Below are 26,659 nucleotides of genomic sequence, written 5' to 3'. Positions count from 1 at the left end.
CAAAAAGAGAAAGCAAAAGAGAAAAAAATTGTGAGGTGTACATCGGTTCATTGTAGATTAATAATTCTGATGGGAGAGGGGTAAAGCTGTTCCTAAAACGTTGAGTGTGTGTCTTCAGGCTCCTGTACCTCCTCAACGGTAGCAATGAGAAGAGGGCATGTCCTGGGTGAAGGAGGGGGGGTGGGTCTTTAATGATGGATACAGCCTTTTTGAGGCATCACCTTTTGAAAATGACCTGGATACTGGTAAGGCTAGTGCCCATGACTGAAAATTGCAAATTTGATCCTGAACAGTGGCCCCTCCATACCAGAGTGTGATGCAACCAGTTAGAATGCCCCCCATAGGTACATCTCTAGCAACTTGCGAGAGTCTTTGGTGACATACCAAGTCTCAAATTCCTAATGAAATATAGCCATTGTCATGCCTTCTTTGAAATTACATTAATATGTTGGGCCCAGGATGGACCTTCATAAACGTTGACACCCTTTCCTCTGCTGATCCCTTGATGAGGACTGGTGTGTGTTCCCTCAGCTTCCTCTACCTCAAGTCCACAATCATCTCCTTGGTCTTACTTTGAGTGTAAGGTTGTTGTTGCAATACCACTTAACCAGCTGATCTATCTCACACTGTACACCTCCTCATCACCGAATGAAATTCAGCCAACAGTAGTTGTGTTTGGCAGAGTCATAGAAAAGTACAGCACAGAAACAGGCCCTTCGACCCATCTAGTCCATGCCAAATCTTTTAAACTACCTATTCTCATCGCAAATTTATGGATGATGTTTGAGCTGTGTCTAGCCACACAGCCGCGGCTGTAGAGAGAGCAGTGCAGTAGACTGAGCACACATCCTTGAGATGTGCCAGTGTTAATGGTCAGTGAGGCGGAGATGATATTTCCGATCCCCACTGGCTGGGCCTTGCCGATGAGGAAGTCAAGCAGCCAGGTTTTGGATATTGTTGATTAGTATTGAGGGTATGATGCGGTTGAATACTTAGCTATAAGCAATAAACAGCAGCCTTGTGTTGGGTATTGCTATTGGCCATGTGATCCAAGGCCAACAGGATTGCCAGTGAGACTGCATCCGCTGTAGATCTATTATGGTGATAGTCAGATTGCAGTGTCCAGATCCTCAGGCAGGAGTTGATTCTGGCCATGGCCAACCTATCAAAGCACTTCTTCACAGTAGATGTGTGTGCAACAGGGCAATAGTCATTGAGGCACCTCACCCTGCTCTGCTTAGCCTGCAAATCCTGCCAGAGCTGACGTACATCCAATTCCATCTCTAACTTCAATCAGAATTTTACTGCCTTTAAAATAACCTTCCGTAGGTCATACCCAGACTACTTGTATAATTCTGGATCACCAGTCTTGAATGCCACAGGTCTAGCCTTCAGCAGACTAAGAATCTGCTGGTTCATCTATGGCTTTTGGTTTGGATATGTCCAGTATATTCTTGAAGTCAGCAAAAACTGTGGCAAATTCATTCAGATTCAAAAATGAATTCATGAATATTGTCCAGTCAACCAACTCAAAGCAGTCTGGTAAGCACTCCTCTGCCTCCCTTGACCTTTGTTCTTGGTCCACACCACTGGTGCCATGGGCAAAATCCAGAAGTTCAAAGTAAATGTATTATCAAGCTACATATATGTCACTATGTACAGCACTGAGATTCATCTAGTCTTTAATCTCTGCCTCTATGCTGGAAGTAGAAATAAGGCCAAGTAATCAGACTTTTCAAAGTGTGGGCGTAGGATGGTGGTATAGCAGTGGTCAAGTGTGTTGCCTCCTCTGGTTCCACAGGTGATATATTGGTGGTAGTTGTTCAGAAACTTCTTCAAGCTGGCCTGGTTTAAATACCCCTCAGTGATAGGGAAGTTATCAGGGTGTGTTGTTTTGTGATTGCTGATCAGTGCTCAGTTCCTCCAGTTCCTGCTCGACATTGGTCAGAGGTGGAAGGTACACCACTACCAGGATGACTGTAGAAAACTCCCTTGGCAGATAAAGTGGACGACACTTGATGTTCCAGGTTGAGTGAGCAGGATTGAGACAGAACTGCCGTTTGTATGCACCATGAATCATGAAGCATACTCCAGCTCCTTGACCTTTAGAAGACTCAGCAGTCCTGTCTTTGTGATGAATGGTGAAGCCCTCAGGCTGCAGTTCTGCATCCAAAACTGCAGGGGTGACCCATTTTTCCATGAGGCAAGGTATGCAGCAGTTTCTGATGTCTCTCAAGTACTGAATTGTTCTCTTAAGTCTACAGTTTTACTTTCTCAATAATACATTTGCCAACAGGAGTGGGGTCTAAACACCATTTTCCATCAGAGCTACACATAAAAGAGCTGCTATGTTTCATTGCGTCTTCAGGGCATATGCATCCCTTTAACTTGCAAATGCAGCTTATTGTGTCATTCCTGCTGGTTTCTACATTGCAGTGTTTCACAATGGCAGTAAGAAGTATTTGGATCTGCTGAAAAGAATATGAGAGCCAACACAAGCTGTTGTAAGCAGATGCTTCTGAACGAACAGTTAGAAATGCATAATTTCTTCAGTATTTTAACTTTCTAATTGTTAAAGGACTGTTTCAGAGGCAGAGCCTTTTATGATTCAAGCATGTTTTCACATGCAGTAAATTCTAGTCTCAGTTTCTTCTAAACATACATTAAACGTTACATTCAATACACACAAAATGCTGGTGGAACTCAGTAGGCCAGGCAGCATCTATAGGAAAAGGACAGTCGATGTTTCGGGCTGAGACCCTTCGTCAGGACTAACTGAAAGAAAAGATAGTAAGAGATTTGAAAGTAGGAGGGGGAGGGGGGAATCAGAAATAATAGAAGACAGGAGGGGGTGGGGTGAAGCTAAGAGCTGGAAACATGATTGGCAAAAGGCATACAGAGCTGGAGTAGGGAAAGGATCATGGGATGGGAGGCCTGGGGAGAAAGAAAGGGGGAGGGGAGCACCAGAGGGAGATGGAGAACAGGCAAAGAGTGATTGTGAGAGGGGCAGAGAGAGAAAAAAAAGGAAGGGGAAAATGGATGAATGAATAAATAAGGGATGGGGTAAGAAGGGGAGGAGGGTCATTAACAGAAGTTAGAGAAATCAATGTTCATTCCATCAAGTTGGAGGCTACCCAGACGGAATATAAGGTGTTGTTCCTTCAACCTGAGTGTGGCTTCATCTTAACAGTAGAGGAGGCCATGGATAGACGTATCAGAATGGGAATGCGACGTGGAATTAAAATGTGTGGCCACTGGGAGATCCTGCTTTCTCTGGCGGACAGAGAAAGCAGGATCTCCCAGCAGCCACACATTTTATGACTGTGTAGCTGAGCACAGCTCCAATGCCATAGTCAAGTTTGCTGACAAACACCGCTGTCGTATGATGAATCAAAGGTGGTGAGGAATCAGCATATAGGAGGGAGATTGAAAATCTGGCTGAGTAGTGCCATAACAACAACCTCTTACTCTATATCAGAAAGACCAAGGAACTGGTTATTAACTTCAGAGGGAGGAAACCAGAGGTCCATGAGCCAGTCCTCATGAGAGGAACAGAGGTGGAGAGGTTCACCTAATTTAATTCCTCAGTGTTTTTATTTCAGAGGACCTGTCCTGGGACATAAATGCATTTATGAATTAAGCATGACAACACCACTATTTCCTTAAGAGTTTTGGCATGACTTTGTAGATGTGTAGAGTATATTGAGTGGCTGCATCATAGTCTGGTGTGCGCTTGAACTGAAAATCTTACAAAAGGTAGTGGATGTAGTCCATCACGGGTAAAGCCCTTCCCACCATTGAGCACGTTTACATGAAGCGTTGTTTCAGGAAAGCATTGTCCATCATCATGGACCCCCACCACCCAGGACATGTCCTCTGTTTGCTGCTGCCATCAGGAAGAAGGTAAAGGAGCCTCAGCACTCACACCACCAGCTTCAGAAATAGTTATTACCCCTCAACCATCAGGCTCTTAAACCAAAGGGAATAACTTCACTTGCCTCATTATTGAAATGTTCCCACAACCTATGGACTCACTCTCAAGGAATCTCATTTCATATTCTTGATATTTATTGCTTGCTTGCTTGCTTATTTATTTATCTATCTATCTATTTATTATTCCTTTTTGTATTCACACAGTTTGTTGTCTTTTGCACTGATTAAACCAAGTTGGTGTGGTCTTTCATTGGGTCTATTATGATTATTATTCTATTATGGATTTATTGAGTATGCCCGCAAGTAAATAAATATCCGGGTTGTATATGGTGACTTATATTTGCTTTGAACTTTGACACTTGCGGGCACAATCTTAGACCGTGTTGGTCATTGATGGGAACGGCACATTTCACTGTATGTTTCAATGTACATGTGATAAAGCTAATCTCTTCAGGCTGTGGTCTGTGGTAAAGACTGATGTTGAAAATGTAAGTGGCTTTGCTTTGAGTTCACAGAAACCATTTCACAAATAGAGAGGCCTCTAATTAAAAAAAAGTCTTTATTTAAAGTATAATGCCAGCCTGACCTTTATTCAACCTGCAGATCTGTATGCACCAGAAAACCTGTAACAGGTTTGATAAGGAACAGTAACAATATGTTTGGCCTTTGAATGGGCAGGAAATAGAATATCACATCATTTGTTCTGTGATCTATACTCCAGCTTTAAATAAATGACCTATTATTTCAACCAATGAGCAGTACCAAGAAGACATGCTGATAACTGATGGATTTCACTATTTCAACAAGGGGCTCATGCTCAGGGCCTATTGGAACCTGTAGCTGTCCGTTTGGCCGCTCGGTTTTCCATTCTCTAATTCTCTGTTAAAATCCCGGCATTGCTATACCCATTTAATCTCTAGTTGGGATCTTTCAATATTGATTAAGGGAACTTTCCTAAAACCATTTGACAAATCCTATCCTATCCAATCCTTTACAGTATGAGAGTCCCAGTCACTATATGAAAGTAAGAATTGCCTACTTTTATAACCTTATTTTTTTTTGCTATCTCTACAGATTTACTCCTCTGAATCGTACTGACTACTTGGGTGGTTTATAATACAATCCTATTAATGTGGTCATTCCTTTTTTATTCCACAGTTCCACCCATACAGCTTGAGTTCACCCATACAGCTTGAGTTGATGAGCCATACTGGCTGTCCTGTCTGAGCACTGCCATGACATTTTCCTTGGCTGGTAATGCCATCCCTAGCTCTCTATCATGTCTAAAACACCAGAACTCCAGAACATTGCGCTGCCAGTCTTGGCTCTTTAGCAACCAAGTCTCACTAATAGCTATAATGTCATAATTCCACATGCTGATCCATGCTTCAAGCTCATCTATCTTACTACAATACTACTTGCATTGAAATCAACTTCACAATGCTCAACCTTTCGGTTCCTGTCTTTGTATATTGGCATAACATCTTCTTTGCCCACAACCACACCACTATCTGCCCTGGGATTCTGGTTCCCTTTCCTCTGCAAGTCTAATTTAAACCCCCCTTTCCCCACTCCCCCCCCCCACCCGACCCAGAGCACCATTAGTTCCCCTCCAGTTCAGGTGCAAACTGTCCAGGATGTGGAAGCTTTCGAGAGGGTGCAGAGGAGATTTACCAGGACGCTGCCTGGATTTGAGAGCAGGTTTCGTGAGCAAAGGTCGAGCAACCTAGGGCTTTTCTGTTTGGAGAAGAGGATGCTGAAAGATGTATAAGATTATGAGAGACATAGACAATTATACATTTTTTTCCAAGGTAACAATGACCAGTGCCAAAGTGCATCAATGTAATCAATAGGTGAGATGTCAGAGGTAAGTTTTTTTTACAAAACGTGGTGGGTGCAAGAACACCCTGCCAAAGGTACATTAGGACCAACTAAGAGACTTAGATATGCACATGGAGAAATGTAAGAAAAGTGGAGTGTTATGGCTGTGTAGGTGGGAAGGGTTAGATTGATTGTGGAGTAGGTTGTCACAACTTTGTGAGCCAAAGGGCTGTATTGTGTTCTATAGACATTTAGGCTAAACATCTGACAGCCTGAGCCAACGTCAAATGGTTTGAAACATAAATGGCCAATTTTCCTTTTTTCTGTGAGTGATTTTCAGCCTCTTGCCTCATTGGATTTAAATTTAAATTCCTCCTCTCATAACTCGTCATGTGTCTACTTCAAGGAAATGGGGACAAAATACGAAGAAGGGAAACTCTCCTCTTGTACTTTCTTCCCATGCCTGCCTCCTAAATTGTCCATTGATTGTGAAAAATAACTTTCAGTTTAGTTCCTTGGATTAGCCATCCTAAATTTTAGCTCTTTGGCAATGGTATTGACTGTGACTCATTGAGTTCTACTTCAAAGTTAGGAGTAAACTTTAAGTCAAGTGCGTGCCTGGTTGTTTCAAAGAGCAGTGCAGTTGTCTACAGTCTGCAGGTCAGAATATATTTCTCTGAGTTTAAAAAAGACTTTTAAAAACTGGGTTGAAGGAGGTCAGATTCTGATGTTTTAATCCAAGATTCTTTCAGGAGTTACGAAAGAGACACAATAACTTGTTTCATGATCATTTTATTAAGTGTTCATAGGACAAAAAGAAATTGAAACAGACAGTGATGGAGGTATGAAAAGTGAAGGGAAAGTTAGATTAAGAAGCTAAAACTAAGAAGATAGCACTGGCTCCATCATCAGTTATTTTTATACTACAGAGATGTGGAAAATTCTATTCAAATATATAGCTACGTGTTAACCAATGAGATAGCTATTATTCAAATAATGCAGAATACAGAAATTTCCCAGACTTTTCCAGAATCATACTTCTTATAACCACGAGAGGCATATTAAACTTGCATATACAGTGTGTCGTCGGTTAATCAGGGCAGCCACTTATTTGGGCCAACTCTTAAAGACCAAAAGCTAGTCGAGAAGATAGCCGATTCCTTTCATTTATTTGGGATACTATGCCACTTAATTGGGGCAGCTGACTTGCTGAACAGTTTCTAACCAGCCTCTGTAGTGGTATTGATAGTGTTCTAAATTTCTCTGTTTTTCATTTAAGTACATAATTTTTTACTCAGCTATACAATAGTTTATCTTTTTATATATCTTTTAATTTCTGTGAAACTTCGGCTTATTGGGGCAGCCACTTAATTGGACCAAAATGCATTGGTTCCGTTGTGTCCCAATTAACCAGAATCCACTTTACATATTATTACCACTAGGAAGCATATTAGGCAGTTACATGTATATAAGAAATTATATTAAATACAAACATATAATTGTTAAACTGCAAAGAAAATAACAATTAAACAATGTAAACTAAGAATAAAACAGTCGGATCCAACAGAGATTGTGTGCAAATTGGCTCCTGTATTTTCTACATTATGATAGTGACTACACATTGGAGAAGTTACTTGATCAGAAAGGATATGAGTCCAGAGATTGTGAAAGGTGTACTGAATGCAGAAATCTAAATTCTCACATTGAACTTCGAATTATTTTTATTCTTCCCTTTTGTGCATTGCTGTCAATTCCTTCAAATGTTTCCCAAGTTCCGGCTGTAACATACCGGATAACCGCAGGTGAAAGGTATCAAAGTTAGCAATTGTGTTTGAACCTGATGTTCAGTCTTCTTCAAGTCTTATTTTGGTGACAGGTTGTATTTATTTATTGATACGTTATATTCCTTTTGCATAAATTCTGTATAGTAAATGTTAATTTTAGCAGACACTTAATCTTAAAATGCAGGAGTACAGATTAATCACACATTATAGAGGATGACAGAGAAGGGTTTTTAATCAATAATGAGTGGATATTCACATGGACTGGCATAGTGCCTGGTTTATTTGTTTGAATGACCATTTACTAGTTTCATTTCCATATGCTATCCAGTCATAGAGTCAAACAGCATGCAAACAGGCCCTCATACTGACCAAGCTGATCCCACTTGCCCCATATCCCTCTAAGTGTTTACCTGATAAAGATTGTTGTTGCACCCACCTGTACAATGTCCTCTGGCAGCTTGTTAGACATACCCACCACCCTCTGTGGGGGGGAGGGCATGGAGTGGGAAACTGCCCCTTGTGTCCCCTTTAGATATTTCCCCTCCCACCATGACCATTCACCTTCTGTCTGCCTCTGATTTTATCAGCCTGTGATAGGTCCCCCCTCACTCTCCCTTTGCACCATGGGAAGCAGTTTCCACACATTATAAATTCTAATCTTCGTGTTGTCTGATCGCTTCCATAAAACTTAGGAGCAGAATTAGGCCACTCGGCCCATCAACTATTTTGCCATTCAGTTCTGACTGATTTATAATCCATCTCAGTCCAACTCTTCTACCTTCTTCACATAACCTTTGACACCTTTACTGATCAAAAATCTATCAACCTTTACTTTAAATAACTTGGTTGCAAAGCCATCTGTGGCAGTGAATTTCATTGATTCACTACCCTCTGGCTAAAGAAGTTCCTCCTCATCTCAATTCTACAGGGGAATCCTGTTCTGAGGCTGTGACCTTTATACATATTCCAACTGGTTTAAAATCCTGATTGCTCCCTCTCCATTATCTCTGTATCTCAATAATGATTTATTTCCATTTGAATCTGTAGTGTTTCTAATAACTTTCAATGCTTTGCAGATGTTTAATTAACCATGGTGCCAACATTGCTGCTGTGAACAGTGATGGCCAGTTGCCAAATGACCTTGCTGAGGAGGACTACATGGAGAGCTTTCTGCAGGCTGAGATTACTAAGCAAGGTACGTCCATGAGTTACCCTGCTGAGAGGGCAGCATGCGAATTGCAAATGTATTTTGTGTCAGTGGCTCATCCCTGGAGTTGGGAGTTTAACACTGAGGGTTTCTTACTGTGTGTGAGGCATTGAATTAAACCTCCATCCTTATCTTGCAAGGCTTTGAATTACATCCCTGTATTCAGGTGGCACCTAAAAGAAGACCTTGGACAATTTTTGAGAGTAGAGGTCCTGACATTCAGCCAACATTGAGTTAAATCAGTGATCTGTAGTGCAGCGCAGCATCCGTTGTCCCTGACAAGTGGTGGTGAGCTCGCTTGGGCAGTTGTTGTTTGTGCCTTGAAGATGACAGTGATTCAAGACTGTAGCTGCTAGAAAATTTGGGATAGACGTTGGTGGGTAGGGAGTGTGTTGTTAAGGTACATTAAACTTCCTTGTACAGAAATTGCCTGCTCCTATTCCGGCAGGGATTGATGTGGAGTCTGCGAGGCGAGAGGAGGAAGACTTGATGCTGCAGCATGCCAGGCAGTGGCTAAATAGTGGAAAGATTGAAGATGAGTCTCACCCGAAAACTGGTGCTAATGCCCTCCACGTTGCTGCAGCTAAAGGCTACATCGAAGTGATGAGGTAAGTATGATTTCCAGCATTCTGTGTCTCAGATACATGTCTAGCCAGCTAATTCTGGGCATATCAATTATACGAGTAGGAGCTGTGATCTCTATAGAAGGAGGCTAGACCAAATACCTTGGGGTACCAAGGGGCTTTCTTGGTATTGTGTTTTTGCTGAAAGTCAAATAGACCGAGATAGCCAGAGACACTTTTCCTCAAGGCGGAAATGGCTAGTGCGAAGGAGTGTAATTTTAAGGTCACTGGAGGAAAATATGGTGGGGGGGGGGGGTTGGTGCCAGAGATAATTTTTTTTTACAGAGGGGTGAGTGCGTGGAGCACCCCAACAGGGATGGTGAGAGGGGCAGATACATTACAGACATCTAAGAGACTCTTAGGTGGACACATGGATGAAAAAAATAAATGAAATATGTTGTAGGAAAGTTAGATTGATTCTAGAGTAGGTTGAAAGGAGAGCACAACACCTTGGGCCAAAGAGCTTGTAATTTTGCTAGAGTGTTCTATATTCTGTATAATAAAAACTGCCAGTCAGATCCGGTAAAAGATTCTGCATCTTTTATTTATCTCCAGAATGAGATGTGAGCAATTTTTTCTGTGTATCCTGAGGGGGGGATAGTTGACATCTGGTGTCTATTTACATGACTGCTCCTGTGCTACCAATAAACAGATGAGGGAATAAAAGGACTGCTGGCTTAATTCAGTATAGTGTTCCTGGTTTGTTCTCCTTTAGAGATCGTAAATGCAGATACAAGAGTTCATGTTATGAAGTGCTCTAATAAACAAGGTAGGGAAACTGGAATTGAGGAAATTAATCTGATTGTTAAACATTTGAGTCCATACATCACAGTAGTCCAATGGGCTTCCTTCTCTGCTAGACATACTGACTGAAGAACGCTGTTGTCTTTCATCACTATTCATGGAATAGCTACTTATCAACTGTGATGATCTCTTCATTTGTTAACCAGTGAAATTGCATTGCAGGTTACTCCTTCAGGCAGGGTTCAGCGTCGCTGCACGGGACAAGGATGGCTGGACCCCACTGCATGCTGCTGCACACTGGGGAATGGAGGACTCTTGCAAACTTCTCGTGGAGCATTTCTGTGACATGGAAGCATTAAATAATTCGGTACATTTTTTTTAACATAAATGGGATTATTTGTGTTTCTTTCAATTGTAGTTCTTATTCCCAGGATTTTGGAGCACCTAGCCAAAAGAAATCCTATTTTAAATCAGTTCTTCTACAGAAGTAACCCATTTTACTGTTGCAATGGGGTTGAGGCACCATTAGTGCCTCACTGCTTGTAAGTACCCACCTCCATGTTATGTGGCCACAGCATAGTTCAAGGAACAAATCTTTCTAGCTGTCAGTTTTTAAATTCAGAAGATTTTTACTTTGCATCTTAAAATTATCTACAAAGAGTGAAGGTGATATTTAATTGTTCTTTTCTGAACTCCATTTATCGAGGCGTGCAGCCAGGAATATCAGCTGCTTACTGTGCGGACTTGGACTACTACTCAGAGTTCGTCATCAGAGCTTAATTTGGCAGCTTTAGTGATGGAACTAGTGAACTGCTCGCATGGTCTCCTAATGGGTTGAAGACAGAACAGAGTTGGCATTGTGTAATCTGCTAGTTAGACAGATTTGGAGCACATCCACCTGTTACAATTGGTGGGTGGAGATGTTGGCTGGAATGGACTAAGAGTTTATTGTGTTGATGATGATTAGAAGCTGTGTACAATGGGCGGTTCTTCGGTGTGCCCAAGTCCATGGTGACAGGTTTTAACTTTCAGACACCACGAGCAGAACTTGGGAGATTCAGAGGTTGCTCTCTTACTCAAAGCTCAAACATTGTGCATCAAGGAATTACAAATTCTGGTGGTGATCCAGTAACATTGTTGGTGCAACTGATTCAGCACAGTGATAGGATCATAAAGTAATTGATTCAGTTTCTCCTCACCTCACTTGGTCATCTGGGAGATTGCCAACCATTATTTCATTGCTTTTCAAAGTCCTTCCTTCTTCTCTGGAAGCATTTCTTTGGTTTGGGTGTTTTAGGCTTGACCCAGATTACCCAGAAACACACTCTATCACATGCTCGATAAGCAGTATAATCGTGACTTGGTGGGGTTCTCTGAAATTCTGCACTATCAAAGTTGCAGGATCCAGCATGCAGCCCTTGAATGCAATGAGTGTGTGTCTTCAAACATCTGGGAGAAAAGAGTTTATTGAAAACTTGAAGTTAGTCTGATCATTTTCACAATACTATATGTAAGAAATGTGGCATGTGGCCAAGAGTTTAAGGTGTTGGTTTAGTGATCTGTAGGTTGCTGGTTCGAATCTTAACTAAGGCAGTGTGTTGTGTCCTTGAGCAAGGCAGTTAACTACACATTGCTCAGCGACAACACTGGTGCCAGGCTGTGTGGGTCCTAATGCCCTTCCCTTGGACAACATCGGTGGCGTAGAGAGGGGAGATTTGCAGCATAGGCAACTGGAGGTCTTCCATACAACCTTACCCAGGCCTCAGTCATCATCGAAAATCGATGGACAGCTGAAGAGTAAGATGTAAGAAATGAATCTTTGCCTGATCTGAAGGTGATACTGCCAAGAAAGCAATATCCATCATCAAGGACCATCCAGACCATGCTCTCTTCTCACTGCTTCCATCAAGAAAGGGGGTACAGGAGCCTTGGGTCCCCTGCCAAGTTCAGGAATAGTTATAACCCTTCAACCATCTGGCTCCTGAACCAACATGGATAACTTTACTCACCATAACACTGAACTGATCATGAAGTCCGACCTGTAGACTCACCTTGAAGGATTCTACACTCATGTTCTCAGTATTATTTATTTATTATTTGTTTCTTTTTGTATTGTAGTTTGCCAGACATCATGTGTAGTTTTTCATTGATTCTGTTCTACTACTTTGTTCTACTGTGAATGCACACAAGAAAATGAATCTCAGGGTGACATGTATATACTTCGATAATGAATTTACTTTAAAGTTTGAACTTTGAACTAAGTCACAAATTTGTTAATAGCGGTTAACATCAAAGTCTTTTATTGTAGGGTCAGACACCGTTTGATGTTGCAGACGAAGATATTTTGGGATTACTTGAGGACCTGCAGAAGAAACAGGATGATGTAAGACATCAATTTAATTTGTATATTTGATTAATCTGTATCTAGGTGTATTCAAGTGTGCACAACATAGAACTTAGTACACTGCAGTACTGTACAGGCCCTTCATGATATTGTGCTGACCTTTTAATCTGCTCTATGATCAACATAACCTTTCCCTCCTACATAGCCCTCCAATTTTCTGTCATCCATGTGTCTATCTAAGAGTTTCTTAAATGTCCCTAATGTATCTGCCTCTGGAATGCCCCCCTGGCAGTGCATTCTATGCTCCCACTCCATTGCTTTCCTCCAGTCACTTTAAAATGATACCCCTTTGCATTCGCCGTTTCCACATTGGGAAAAAGTCTCTGGCTGTCCGTTCTATCACAAGCCACTTTATGTAAGGATTTTGTCTACTATTATTAATATTGTGAAGTTATTATTAATAGCTTTTCTGAGTAACTCTTCTGTCCATTTGTAATTTTATTGGCTTACGTAGGATCATATTCTACAGAACTTGACCAGTAAGTTCCCAAATCACTTAGTTTTGTAGGTATGCATTCTCTTCTTTTAATGCCCAAAGTATCTTTTAAACCAATTAAAATATTCCTTAAATATTGTGGGCCTGTTACCGCGTTGTATCTCTAAATAAAAATAAATAAATTAGACATAAAATAATATTTTGAATGTACCGCTTATGTTGTCCTTTATAATAACATAAAGCAAGGTTAAACCCTTCCAAAATTAATACTTAGATATGATTGCTATAGCAATTGGTTGTTATAACTGGGAGTGGTAGTGGGGATAACTACCTATTATGCTCCCAATTGGGTGCATCTCAGATAGCCTCTGACACCAAATCTAGTTCCTGGCCTTCACTTAAGCCCATTGGAACCATCTGTACTGACAGGCAAGGGGGCAAAGACGGGTTATTGTCACCTTAAAACCAGTTGCTTTGGGTGGATGGGGCTCGTCAGCCATGGTTGGCAGTTCATCTAGGAAAAGGAAAACTCTGATCTCAAACCTCTGCTGTCTTGTGGCTGCACTCACTGATGGGAAAAGTTCCAGGGGTCAACCCCGAGGAAGAATCCAGAGCTGGAGTCCCTATGCCTGCCTTACATTGAGTTCAACACTGATTGGCAACCCCTGCAGCACCATTGATGCCAAATTGTATCGGTCACTGCCTTGGATTCATCAGTTGTGTGGAGAGGGGCAGCCTGCTAAATAGGCAACAGCTTGCTCTTCACATTGTACAGACCTGGCTTCCGTACTGGTTTACATATCACATAGACAGCTGGGATGCAGCGTGGTTGACCCTGACTAATGGAGGGCCTTGGTTATGATTGCCCAGAAATAGCCTCCATCACTAGTCCTTAACAAGTAGGGTGATACTGTCTGTATATTTTCCTTCTACTTCCAAAATCAGATTTCAGAAACAGAATAGCCTTAGCTCTTGTGCAACAAGTGTGAGTGACAACTCTTTTGTTGCGTTTGTCCACTTAGCCCTCTGAGCTGATTCTGGATTATGCACATTTATGATTAATATACAGTTCATTCTAGTCCACTGCTGTATTTTCTACCTAATATAGCAATCATGAATCTATTTTATATAATTGGTAAAAAGCAGCTTTCAATTTTAATGGTTTCAGTTTCAAAGGGGAGGTTGTCAGCATGTGTTTTGGAGAGAGAAGTCTGACTGTAAAGCTCTACTGTGGCCTTCGTTTAGTTTCCAAGAAGTGTTTGAGAGAATGTTGAGCTATGTATTTGGTCGATGGAGCTGTGCAAGAGTGCCTTACCAATTTGGATTTCTCCGTACCTCCGTACCTGAGGTGTGTTCTGGTGCAGTCTGGACAACACTCTTCGACCAGAAATAAAATGTCACCTGCCTTTGGTGCCTTTTCAGGTCACAACTTCCATTACTTCCCATGGGGAAGTCGTCAGGGACACGGATGAGGAAAGAGTAATATCTGAAATGTGATGAGGGGAGCCATGAGAAAAGGTTGAAAGAGAAACAGCAAAAGCCACGTACTAAATAACTTTTGTATCGGTATGCACAGACATAGCAGGCCAGCTGGAGGAAGTAGAAAACTTAAATCCAGCTTGCATTCCCTTTTCCAATAATTCTTAGACTACAGTGAACACCCCATAATGTGGTTGCTGAGGATATTGGAGTTGCCGTACAAGCAGTTTTTCTGAGCTATTGACATTTACTCATTAATATCCAATATGTTTTTATTTCACTTTCTTTCATGTTACACAATGGTATAATGAATTTTCTAGGGAGCAAACAACAGAGGAGCAGGATTAGGCCAGTCGGCCCATCAGGTCTGCTCCGCCATTCCTTAATGGCTGATTTATTATCCCTCACAACCACGTCCCCTTGCCTTTTTCCTGTAACCTTTGATGCTCTTACTAATCAAGAACCTATCAATCACCGCTCTAAGTGTACCCAATGACTTGACCTCCACAGCCGTCTGTAGCAATCAATTCCACAGGTTCACCACCTTTGGCTAAAGAAACTTCTCCTTATGTCTGTTCTAAAAGCATTGAATTTAGAGGGTGTAGGGAATGGAACCTGGTGAGTTGTATTTTTATTTTCACTTGCCAAAACGATCTGAAGCATGCAGCCATTCAGCAGCAGACTTAGCTACGTTCCTGGCCCTTTGTATTTCTGACCCAGTCTAGTGAGTGCCTGATCATAAACCTGAGATTCTGAGATGCTGGAAGTCCAGAGTAACGCACACAAAATGCTGGAGCATCTTTAGTGTGATACTAATGAGTTGCCTGGAGTTGGAACATCAGGATTTCCAAATAAATGGGTGTGGATTATCAGGCTTTTCATTAAATCCTCCAGTTGTTCCCATTTATGAATGTGGAATCAGGTTTAAGATGACTTGATTCTGTCTGTGTGCCAGTCTCTAGTGTCATAACAGCATTTGATCAGAACATTGTGCTTGAGCTATGTGATCACATGTGCCAATATGATGGGAGATTAACTATTTGAAACAAGCAGCCATTATCTATAAAGTATCAGTACCCACTTTCAGAGGATCCTGATCCTTTGCGATTCTGATTGGGGGGGTGAGGTGGATAGAAATCAGGTTTGTTCATAACCTCAATTAGGTGAGTTTACACTGAAGTTGCATTGACACAGAGATGGGATTAGGACTCAGCTGTGATGCCCACAGTAGCAGGTTGCCTGAAGTGCTACTTAGTAAGCTAATGGAGACCAGGAAACATCTGTGAACAAAACAGAATTGGCACAAGTTTGTTTCCTACAATAGACTACAAAACAATGTTGGGATTTTGACTAATTTGTGTTGGATTTGCATGTTCTTGTGTTAACACAGTTGAGGACCGAGAAGGAAGAAAAGATGAAGCGTGCCATCATCGAAACATCTACACAGCAACAGCAACAGTCGACCAAACCCAGGAAGTAAGAAATTTCTGCACAAAACGCAGTCTGATTTGAAGATGTAAACCGACAGGGCTGCAGTTTCAACATTGCTAATTTATTGCTTTATAATCTTTGCACTTGTACTGAAGATTTCGCTTGCCTTTTAATTCCAACAAAGCACCAGTTATAAATGACAGAATAAGTAACATATTACTGAAAGCCAGTTTTGATTCTCATTAGGGCAGAGGTAGCTTTCTTTTCAGTAATCTTAGTAAGGTCAGTCCCATCCAAAGTGCAGCAATTCATTACAGACTAGAGGGAGTATTCTTTTCCAGTAATAACCTGTACTCGTGCATCTTGTCACCAACATTTTGTCATTGTGACTAACAGGATGAAGTAACAAAGTTAGTGCAACTGAACAAGTTAAGTGTAGCTGGATTTACTGCAGGTTAGTTATACTATCGGGTGAAAAGCCAGCATAGCAGTCAGCGCAGTTGCATCACAGTGCCAGCGATCACTGATTGGGGTTTGATAACTGCTGCTGTTCTCCCAGATCCAGTTTCCTCCTGCATTCCAAAGACTTGCAGTTTGAGTTAGTGAGTTACAGATATGCTATGCTGGCACCAGAAGAGTGGTGACGCTTGCAGGCTCCCTACATCACAACCCTCATTCTGTGTTGGTGTTTGATTCAAAACGCTGCGTTGTTTTGACGTACGTGACAAATGAAGCTAATCTCTTTATATTGCCTCGCAAGGGACTCTGATGTTAAAGGTGATTAAGCAATCTATGTACAAAAACTTGTTTCCTTGTCAGTGCAATGGGAGATTTGCTTGGGAAATCATAAATAAGCCAAGGGTGATCCTCTAACAGCTTCCTCCACCCTCTCCAGTCTGATCTTAATACTGATACTCGTGCAATTGTTATCATAAATCTTCACTGCACACTCCAGAGTTTAGATCCGTCAAACTAGCACCTTCAGGGCGAGAGCATGAGCTGGAAAAACAAAATGAAAGGCTCATACTAAATGGAGTCAGATGTAATTTTTACATGTGGAGTGCTAAAATCCAGGACTGTTGGACAATGAGGGTTTAGATTTAAGTTTGAGAATTAAGGTTATGTACAGTATTAAAGATGTACGTGTTTATAAGCTTGCTTATATTGACAGGTATGGTAGTCATGTTTATCATGTAGGAATTAGGTTTGTTTTCAGGCTTTTGTTTGTGCTGCTATTTTGGCCTATGTTAGGTGCCTTTATGCAGAAAAAAACTGGGCAAATAATGCTTTGTTAATGTTCAATTGGCCTTTGTGTGTCCAAGCCCTTTCAGTCGCCTTTTGAGTGGTATCCAGTTACAGTTCCTGGTAAACACCAGTGCTATTTACATAAAGTAGCCCTATACAGTATACTCAGCAAAGATCTACAGTATATTTTATAAAGATTAGTTTTATTTACCATATGTACATAGAAACGCAGTGAAAAGCATTGTTTCCATCAATGGCAAACACCGTTTAAGGATGTGCTAAGGGAAGTACGCTAATGTCGCCATGATCCCAGCGCCATTACACCATACCCACAACTGTACGCCCCTGAAATGTGTGAGGAAACTGGAGCACCCAGCAGAAACCACGCTGTTACAGGAAGACTCCTTACAAACAAGGACAAAATTGAAACAGGATGGTGCTGTAATTGTTTTAGACTAACTGCTATACTACCAAACCGGCTGGTGGCATAGTGGCATCAGCGCTGGATTTCAGGGCAAGGGGTCCCAAGTTTGAATCCGGCTGGCTCCCTTGCATGTTCTCCATTCGTGCCTGGGTTGAGTGTTGAGCTAGCAACTCAACCTCGTAAAGAAAAACCTGGAGAGGGATGTGCTCCGCCAGGTTTCAGATGCCCGAGACACACCATGTGGTGCAAAAAGCTTGTCATGATGGTGCCCTGATGACTCCATTAGGAGTAAGGGCGCACGCGCGCGCACACACACGCACACGTGCACGCACACACATACACACACACACACTCTCTCCCTCTCACCCGCTCCCCCTCTCTGTCTGTCTCACATCAATCTCTGCCATGCTACTAATCTGGCATAATTTAATTATTGTCATATTGCTACAATGTTACCATGTCACAGGGATGGTTCGTGTTAACTAACCATGTTAGCACAGGATCAGTCCTGGCAGGTATGCTGAGGTGAATTAGCATTGGGATTAGTACTGGCAGTTGAGATGACAACACTTGCCATGGTTTAAACCAGAATTGTGCTGATTGTTGTCAAAGAATGGATCTCAGTTCATTAGATCAGATTCAGAGACGTGTTTCCCTGGTGCTTTTCACATCCATCTCATAATAGCCCAGTGTTTGACAGTCAAAGTGTAGTTAATAACGTAATGTAGGAATTAAACTGATGCACAGCAAGCCTGTGCAAGCATTAGTTTGCTAATGAGAGTGAATGTGTTTGAGAAATGTCAGTTAAGTGATAAATGCTAATAAGTATTGAACTCTCTGAAATTCTGCCAAGGATGCTTGACACCCACTTGAGAGAGGAGAACAATTCACTATTTATCCCCTCATCTGAAAGCTGGTATTCTGACAGTGCATTGTCCTCCTGTGCAGCTTCAGCAGGTCGTCATGACTTGTATGAATGACCTGGGCCTGGGACTTGCTGATTTAGAGGTTAGAATTCTACTGCCTGGTAGTTGATTATATTTCCAATATGTGTTCAGCAAGTATTTGATGTTAAATTATACAGTTTTATTCCTGTGATCCTTTTCGATAGGTATGTTTCTATCACGGGTTTGTAATATCAGTTGAGTTTGTTTCGTGGAAGAGTCTAGAACCTGAGAGCATAACCTCAGGATACATGGACATTCCTTTAGAACAGTGACGAGAAGGAATTTATTTAGACAGAGGGTGGTGAAGCTGTGTAATTGATTGCCACAGATAGCTGTGGAGGCAAAGTCATTGGGTATATTTAAGGCGGAGGATATATTTCTTGATTAGTCGGGGAGTTAAAGGTTAAGGAGGAAGGAAGGGGTATGAAAGGGAAAATAAATCAGTCATGATCGAACAGCGGAGCAGACACCGCGGACCAACTGGTTTAATTCTGCTCCGATATCTTGGAGTTTTATGTTTTTTTTATTGGCTTTGGTCCTGCTGCTATTTCAGCTTTTGTTTTATCAGGAGCTCTGTGTGCCGGATGAGCAGTAGGGAGAAGATTTCAGTGCAGGATCTGTCAAAGGAACGCAAAACCCTGGAGACATTGCCCCTGGACGAAAACAAGAAAGAGGAGTCCAGCAGTTCAAGTTCAGAGACAGAAGAAGCCTCGGAGTCTGACTCGGAGTGTGAAACCGGTATGTCAGGATACATTTTAATTAGTAATCTGTTCACAAGGATATTTCTGGGACTTGAGGACCTGAGTTATAGGGAAATGTTAAAAGTGTTAGGACTTCAATCTGTGAAATGTAGGGAAATTAAAAAGAGTGTAGATAGGGTAAATGCAAGCAGGCTTTTTTACTGAGTTTAGGTGAGACTAAAACTAGAGTTCATGAGTTAAGGGCTAAAGTTGAAATACTTAAGGGAACCTTGGGGAACTACTTCACTCAGAGCATGGTGAGAGTGTGGAACGAGCTGCCAGTGGAAATGGTGGATGTGGGCTCAATTTCAACATTTAAGAGAAGATTGAGCACATGGATGGGAGGCTTATGGATGTAAGACCACAAGACAAGAGGAGCAGAATTAGGCCATTTGGCCCATCGAGTCTGCTCTGCCACTCAATCACAGCTGATCCTTTTTTCCCCCTCCTCAGCCCACTCCCCAGCCTTCTCCCCTTAACTTTTGATACCGTGTCCAATCGAGAACCTACCAAGCTTTGCTTTGAATACACCCAATGACCTGGCCTCCAAAACTGCCTGTGGTAATAAAGTCCACAAATTCACTACCCCGCTATCCTGAAGCTGTGCCCTCTTGTCATACACTCCACCACCACGGGAAACGTCCAGGCCTTTCAACACTAGAAAGATTTCAATAAGATTCTTCTAAATTCTAGTGAGTACAGACCCAAAGCCATCAAATGTAAATGGGACTAGGCTGAATAACGGTTTAGCACAGACTAAGTGGGGTGAAGGGTCTTTTGCTGTCCTGTAGTGCTCTGTGACTATTATATCTTGCTTTTCTTTGAATAAAGATAAAGCATGGTTAAACATCTATAAAAAGCACACTGGGTATAATGGGAAGCATGCAGATTCTACGTGTGGGTACAGTGTGCATGTGTCAAGCATTTGCATTCTCTCTCCTTGTTCTACCGTCCGATCTAAATGAGTGTTGGATGCTGAGGGTGCCAACTAGAGTAGTATTTTATGTGGAGTTAATCTTGAAAACGGGTTTCTTACTTTTGAAATATTCTGTCAATTCCCTTCTGTTTTCCGTCTCATTTCTTTCCACTCTAAGCGAAAAGGAAGAAGCAGCCAGTCCTCAACGATGCCAGTAATGTAAACGGCACTGAGAATCTACCACTGGTACCTCCTGTGACACTAGCTCCAACAACCCCAAAGGTAAGGCTGTTCAGCTGGGTGGCTGGTTTATAGTTCGTGGGCAGCTGATTTTGAAAGCTCAGCAAAAGGGTTTTCCGATCCCTGTTCAGGAACTTTCCATTACATCAGTTTGATGTGGTTTCCTCATGTCCCAGAGCTGTGATGGTGATTTGGAAAGAATTTGTACAGGCAATATACCAGAAATTATTTAAAAACATAAGATACTTATAAATAACTATTTTAAAAAACTTAAAGCTTGTTCACATAATTAAGAGTATGACATATCATAAAGGAATTATAGAGGTTTGGATTTCCAGCATCTGCAGAAACTCTTGTGTTTGGAAATTAAAAGTTTGCTCTATTTTTGTGGAGAAGTTACAGTACATATCTGTGGAATTATTTGACAAGGGATGGTTGCGTGGGGGGGGGGGGTTTAGAGTCAAATAATATTCATGGCGTTAGAAACCCATTTAACGCACACTTAGACTTCCTAACAGTCTAACAGTGCAAGGTTTTTAAAGTATTTTTGACTGGCTTTTGATCATCAGTTTATTCCCTGAGTTGGGGGGAAGTTGTCAGAGGTGGAGCATGTGCAGGTGAGAGCAGCCTGGAAGCTGACAGTAAATGTGATGCTTTTTCTGGTGAAGAATAGCTAGCTGTGTGTCGTGCAGTCTGTGCTTCAGGGATTTCAGGGAACAGGACTGGGGCTGGGTACAAGGATTTCACTGGAAATGACAGCATTAAGAACACAAATGAGTAATGCATTTTTTTTTCAGAATGGAACTTAAAAACTGCTGGAAGAATTTGGTGGATCAGGCAACATCTGTGGATGAAAATGGAAAGCTGAAATTTCGAGTTAAGACCTGTTACTTGGTGCTGCATCTAGGCCCGAAATATCAACCATCCCTTTCCCTCCACAGATGTTGCCCAACCCGCTGAGTTCCTCCAGCAGTCGTTTTACGCTCCAGATTCCAGCATCTGCAGTCTCTTGTGTCCCTAATTTAAACAAAATACAGTAATAAATTGGTTTAACATGCTTGAGGTAGTAATTGAAGTGACAAATGAATCACTATCTTGCTTTTCCTATTTCTACAGAACATACTGTACTTTGACAGGATACAAAAATCTACCGGACATGTTACAGTAAATAGTCACAATTGGAAGTGTACTATTTGTGTGTGTTTGTCAGTCTCATTATTAATAATAATGCATGTCTCAACACACATAGATCTGTTTGCAGGCAGGAACATGAATTTGAGGGTGGTGGATATGTTAATTGTGATCAAAGTCACCAGAGGGATACTGAAACTGCTGATTTTGAAGTCTTTATTCATCACAATAAGCAGACATCATTCGGGAGATATTCTCAGTAGGTGTCACAAACCCAAAAGTACATTATATTTTTATACCCTTCAGATCAAAGGTAACAGTAGGTGATTGAATACAATTTCAGTAGTTACAATGACATCGTTCACTTCCATATTTTAAGTTGACAGTGCTTCTTTTGAATTACGCATCTACAACAGGAGACACCTCTGAATGTTCAAACACTTTTGTCACAAAGTAATTCACTCAAGTGGTCTATATGCTTCTGAAGACAGAGAGCCAGGCACCAAAAATTAATGTTGTCAGGACTGTGTCTGAGTACACAAATAAACAACACACACAAAATGCTGGTGGAACACAACAGGCCAGGCAGCATCTATAAGGAGAAGCACTGTCGACATTTTGGGCTGAGACCCTTTTGTCACACAAATAAACTGTAGGTTTCCTATACCTGTGACCATATTTGATATGCTAAGTAACGTCAGTCTGGTCTGCCAGCTTGAGCTCAAGTCACAGTGGTGCGAATAACAGCCCATGTTGCAAATAACTTGTGCCACGCTGCCTAGTTTGATCACAAACAAGAAAAAATCTGCAGATGCTAGAAATCCAAGCAACACACACAAAATGCTGGGTGAACTGCGGAGTTCCTCCAGTATTTTGTCTGTGTTACCCGGTTAGATGCAGACCAATCAACACAAACGCATTGTGTCTTAACATTTTGCTCATGCATATGTAAATGCCACATGGTCACCATTTTGCAAACTATATCTCTTAGTCTGTAGGCTTTTAACTTCAGTTTACAGCTTGCAATTTACAATGAAAACTAAAGATTGGTTCTTGTTTGAATTAATATCTGCCAAATTCACATAACTCCAGAATACTCCTAACAGTAGGAGCAGGAAATGTGGGAAGTGCCAATGTTTATGGCAGCTCTGATCTGCAAACCAAGCTCATTAGCATCTGAATTGTAGGCAGTTGAAAAAGCATGAACAGTTTCTGTGGTTGCAGTAAGGTGGCTGTAGGCTGACTCCTAAGTTGCATGTAACTAACTTAAATAAGAAAGTGTTTTGCAAAGTAACACTGCCTTGCTGTGCTGGTTATTTTTAGCCCTGTAACTTAGATTCAGCAACTATGCTGGTTCAGAGTGTGGTTTCACACACACACACAAGTCTTGCTAAGTATTCAGTTGTCACCTTTGGTTTCCATTGTGTTGGCATAGAGGACTGCCATTGAACCTAATTTTCATTTGTAGGAAAGTGTTCAATAAACTGAACACAGTTTATTGCCTCGCTACTTTATGAGATTTGAGGCTACATCCACACTATGCCAGATAAATCCGTAACTGAAGCTTTTTCTCTTCGTTTTTACCCTCCGTCCACATTAAAACGGCGTTTTTGTCCCCCGAAAACGGAGCTTTTCAGAAACGCTTTCCAGGGTGGGTTATTTTTGAAAACGCTGCTCGGGCAGATCAGTGTGGACAATGTAAACGGAGACTTCTGAAAACACTATCAGACGGCAGTGCGCTATTTCATTGTTTTCTTGAACGCAACCTAACAATTTCAGAACAGACGGCAACGAAACTGAAGCCAGAAGAGTTAGAAATGTGCTCACCAAATACTTTGACCTATAACTTACTGAATAAATAAGTATAATGTACTCAGTTTGCCCTGTTTTCCATCCTTGCTCGTATGAAGGTGGTTTACCTATTTATGCAAGTACTTCTCTGACAATAGGTGTGTAAGATGTCAACCGGGTCAATCTGTCCGTGAACTCCGTTGGTTGCCACCATACGCTCCAGTATTTGTTTTTTTTTAGTTTTAAGTTCTCCTGCGTGAGAGCCAACAGCTATCCGTCATGTTAAGTTTTTCTAGTCTGTAACTACACAAGCGTGCACTTTTACGGCGAGATTCGACACCAAACATGTTGCTTGTTTTCGGTAGATATGTCCTGCGCATGCACAGGAGGAGGAGATTCGCCAAAATCTCCGTTTCAGTGTGGATAGAGATATTTCCAAAAACGCATAGTGTGGACACCTATCGTTTTTACGCGAAACTGGCATTTTCAAAATTATCTGGTCTAGTGTGGATGTAGCATGAGTGTGCGAAGCCTTTATTTAACATTAATTTTGTGGAGGTGGTGTATATAGGTGTTCAACATCTTGGCCTGTACTATATTGTTCTATGTTCTATTACCATAATTACCTACCATTGCCAAATGAAGCATTTCAGTTGTTAATTAATTAACCAAATCTCAAACTAGAAAACAGTTATCAATAGTGAGATTATGTGTGGGGTCACAAGTATCTACAGAAAGGAATCTCATCATTGCCTGGTTTGGGCACTATGATCTCTGATCCCCACTAACGTGGTTAATTGCAAGGTATATTTCAAAGGCAGTAAAGGCATGAAAAGTATTGGTTTATATCCTCTTAGATGAGGCAGTGAATTAAAGCCTTACCTGCCCCTTCAGATGAATGCAAAAGATCCAACGATGCTGTTACCTGAGCTGGGGTGAAGATTACAGCTTCTGGTCCATACTTATGTGAACTTGTGTTTCAGCATCCCTGTACCACTTCCATATCCGCAAGTCACATACTGATCCCTGAACATTCTCGGTCAACAAACATTCATAATCTGTGATAGAGAATTTAAAGGATTCACAATACTCCTTGAAATATGAGTATGAAATTCCTCCTCCTTTTAAATGGCTGACCTTTTCTTCTTACTGGGAATCCTAAGAAAATACCTCAATGCCATATTGAGGGTCTTTTAAGAGCCTCTTAGAAAGGCAAGTGGAACTTAGAAAAATCAAGGGCTATGCACGATGGAAATTCTAAGCAGTCTCTAGAGTAGGTTACGTTGTGGGCCAAAGGCCCTGTAATGTGCTGTAAATTTCTTTATTCTATATAGCTAACACAAGTAAAATTGTGTGTACTTCTGCATTTGTAAACTCCCCATATTATCATTTGTGCATTATCTACTCCCCAAGCAGTACATTGAGAAAGTTATTAAAGATGGACAGGTATAAAAGATGATTAAAGTTATTAAAGATGAGAGAGGTTTGGAAGGATATGGTCCAGGTGCAGGTCGGTGGGACTAGGCAAAAAAATGGTTCGGCACAGCCAAGAAGGGCCAAAAGGTTCTATGTAGTTAAATGCTTTATGTTCTCTCCTTTGTCCTCTGCAGTATACTGATCCATCTCCAAAGCCAGCTGTCAAACAAGAAACCCCTTCTAGGTACACAGATCTTCGGAAAACAAGTAGTTACGCCACGTTACAGGATGCAGAGATCACCTCTGAAAAGACTTTGTTGCCCAGTATCAAGCGCTCTGTTTCCACTCCACGGCTAGGTTCAGACAAGAAGGTTAGTTGATTTTGTGCATTAGTTCTGATTTGTGGGAACCCCCTTGCCCTCCTTCAGAAATGCACTCGCTTTATGAGAATGGTCTTAGTGTGACCAGACCTATTTAGCAAAAGAATTGATTGATTGCTTACAGGTAATTGAACCGATCTCTATTCCAGCATTCCATTAGTGTTATCTGAAGTATCGAAGGGAGTTCACCAACCCCAACCATGAAGGGATTTTCTTTGTAATTGTGCTTTATAGATATGTATAAGCATCTAATTGACTGAGTAGCTCTATCTTGAACTGACTGACTTGATATTAATACAACAAAGATTTGGCTTCGCATTTCTGTAAAAGTATTCCAGAATGTGGAGAATTAAAGCTGAATATTTTTCGTCACTATTTGGAAGTTGTATCCACAGGGAGCTCCACTAATCTGATATTCTTGCGACATTGGCACAAGACTTCAGGTTTTCCATACTGTTGAATATTACTATTTAGATGTGTTTATTTCACTTTATTAGAACATAATACATAATTTTCCCAGTGATCCTACTGAGTTTAAAGGGATGGGAAGCTGAAGGTCAATGAATTGAAAGGACAATAAACACTCTTGCAGCCCTGACCCCAGATGCTGTTAATGCTGGCCCCAGTTCACATGCCAGACTAATAAAATGTGCCAGATGTCCACCCATTAAGATTTCTGAGCTATCAGATGTCACTGAACCAGCCGATGGTTTAGGGAAACACCCTCCTTTGAATGTTTTGCGGTTGTATAGAGGGGCTTGATTCCTTGAGAAACTCGAGAATTTTGATCACTAGGGACTGGAGGGTTGTCCGGTGAGCACATCTGGCCAAAACAGCTCTAACACAGTAATCTGAAAAAGTCTTAGGCACATATATATAGCTACAGTGCCTAATCCTTTTGCACAGTACTGTAGTAAGTTTATGTATTGCATTGTACTGGTGCTGCAAAAAAAACACATTTCATGACGTGAGTGATGATGAACCTGATTTTGATATATATGGGTCTTGGTGTCTCAGGGCTGGGGGGTTGTTTCTGCACCTGTGCCATCACCCACCCCAGGCACTCCTCTGCTACCCGTCACACACCCCTTCCACAGCATTCCACCTTCGCCATTTTCAACATCCTTTGTTTCGGTCAGATTGTCCATTCCATGTTGACAAATACAGTACTGTGCAAAAGTCTTAGGCACCCGAGCTATAGATACGTCTGCGTTTAACTAACAAGCTGGTGACCCTCTTACAAATGCACTATGATGCCAGTGGTGAGCCTAGGATGTGTATTCCATGGTTAGTGCTCATAACCAGCAATGATTCATTTGGATGCCTGTCTTCATTTGACATCCTATCTGAAAGATGGCAGGTTTGACACTGCAGCACTCCCCAAGATCTCCATTGAAATGTCAGCTGAGCTGTGGCAGCTGGAATAATGTGGATTTGCCAGTGATGTTCTGGTCAACAGCAGGAGCTTTTTTGCTTTGGAGTTGAGGAGAGATACAACATTGAAACGGGCCCTTCAGTCCACCGAGTCTGTGCTGACCATCAAACAACTATGATCCTGAATAAGCTC

The 26,659-nt window shown here is 41.5% G+C and overlaps 1 protein-coding gene across 4 annotated transcripts in view; it reads left to right on the top strand.

Moving 5' to 3' along the window:
* Positions 1-26,659, top strand: part of LOC132383147 (protein phosphatase 1 regulatory subunit 12A-like) — a 96,578-nt gene that overhangs the window by 15,257 nt on the left and 54,662 nt on the right. For 2 of the 4 annotated variants that reach the window (XM_059953990.1, XM_059953991.1), the window contains exons 3-10: positions 8,615-8,733; positions 9,194-9,353; positions 10,335-10,479; positions 12,421-12,495; positions 15,822-15,907; positions 19,047-19,216; positions 20,313-20,416; positions 24,907-25,083. In XM_059953990.1, the coding sequence (XP_059809973.1) occupies positions 8,615-8,733; positions 9,194-9,353; positions 10,335-10,479; positions 12,421-12,495; positions 15,822-15,907; positions 19,047-19,216; positions 20,313-20,416; positions 24,907-25,083 (1,036 nt within the window). The remainder of the gene's footprint in view (positions 1-8,614; positions 8,734-9,193; positions 9,354-10,334; positions 10,480-12,420; positions 12,496-15,821; positions 15,908-19,046; positions 19,217-20,312; positions 20,417-24,906; positions 25,084-26,659) is intronic. The other 2 variants (XM_059953993.1, XM_059953994.1) reach the window with 1 other exon arrangement.

Source organism: Hypanus sabinus, chromosome 29, assembly GCF_030144855.1.
Source record: "Hypanus sabinus isolate sHypSab1 chromosome 29, sHypSab1.hap1, whole genome shotgun sequence".
Classification (NCBI taxonomy): domain Eukaryota; kingdom Metazoa; phylum Chordata; class Chondrichthyes; order Myliobatiformes; family Dasyatidae; genus Hypanus; species Hypanus sabinus.
Note: the sequence above shows the minus strand (reverse complement) of the source record. Positions and strands in the feature narration are given on the sequence as shown.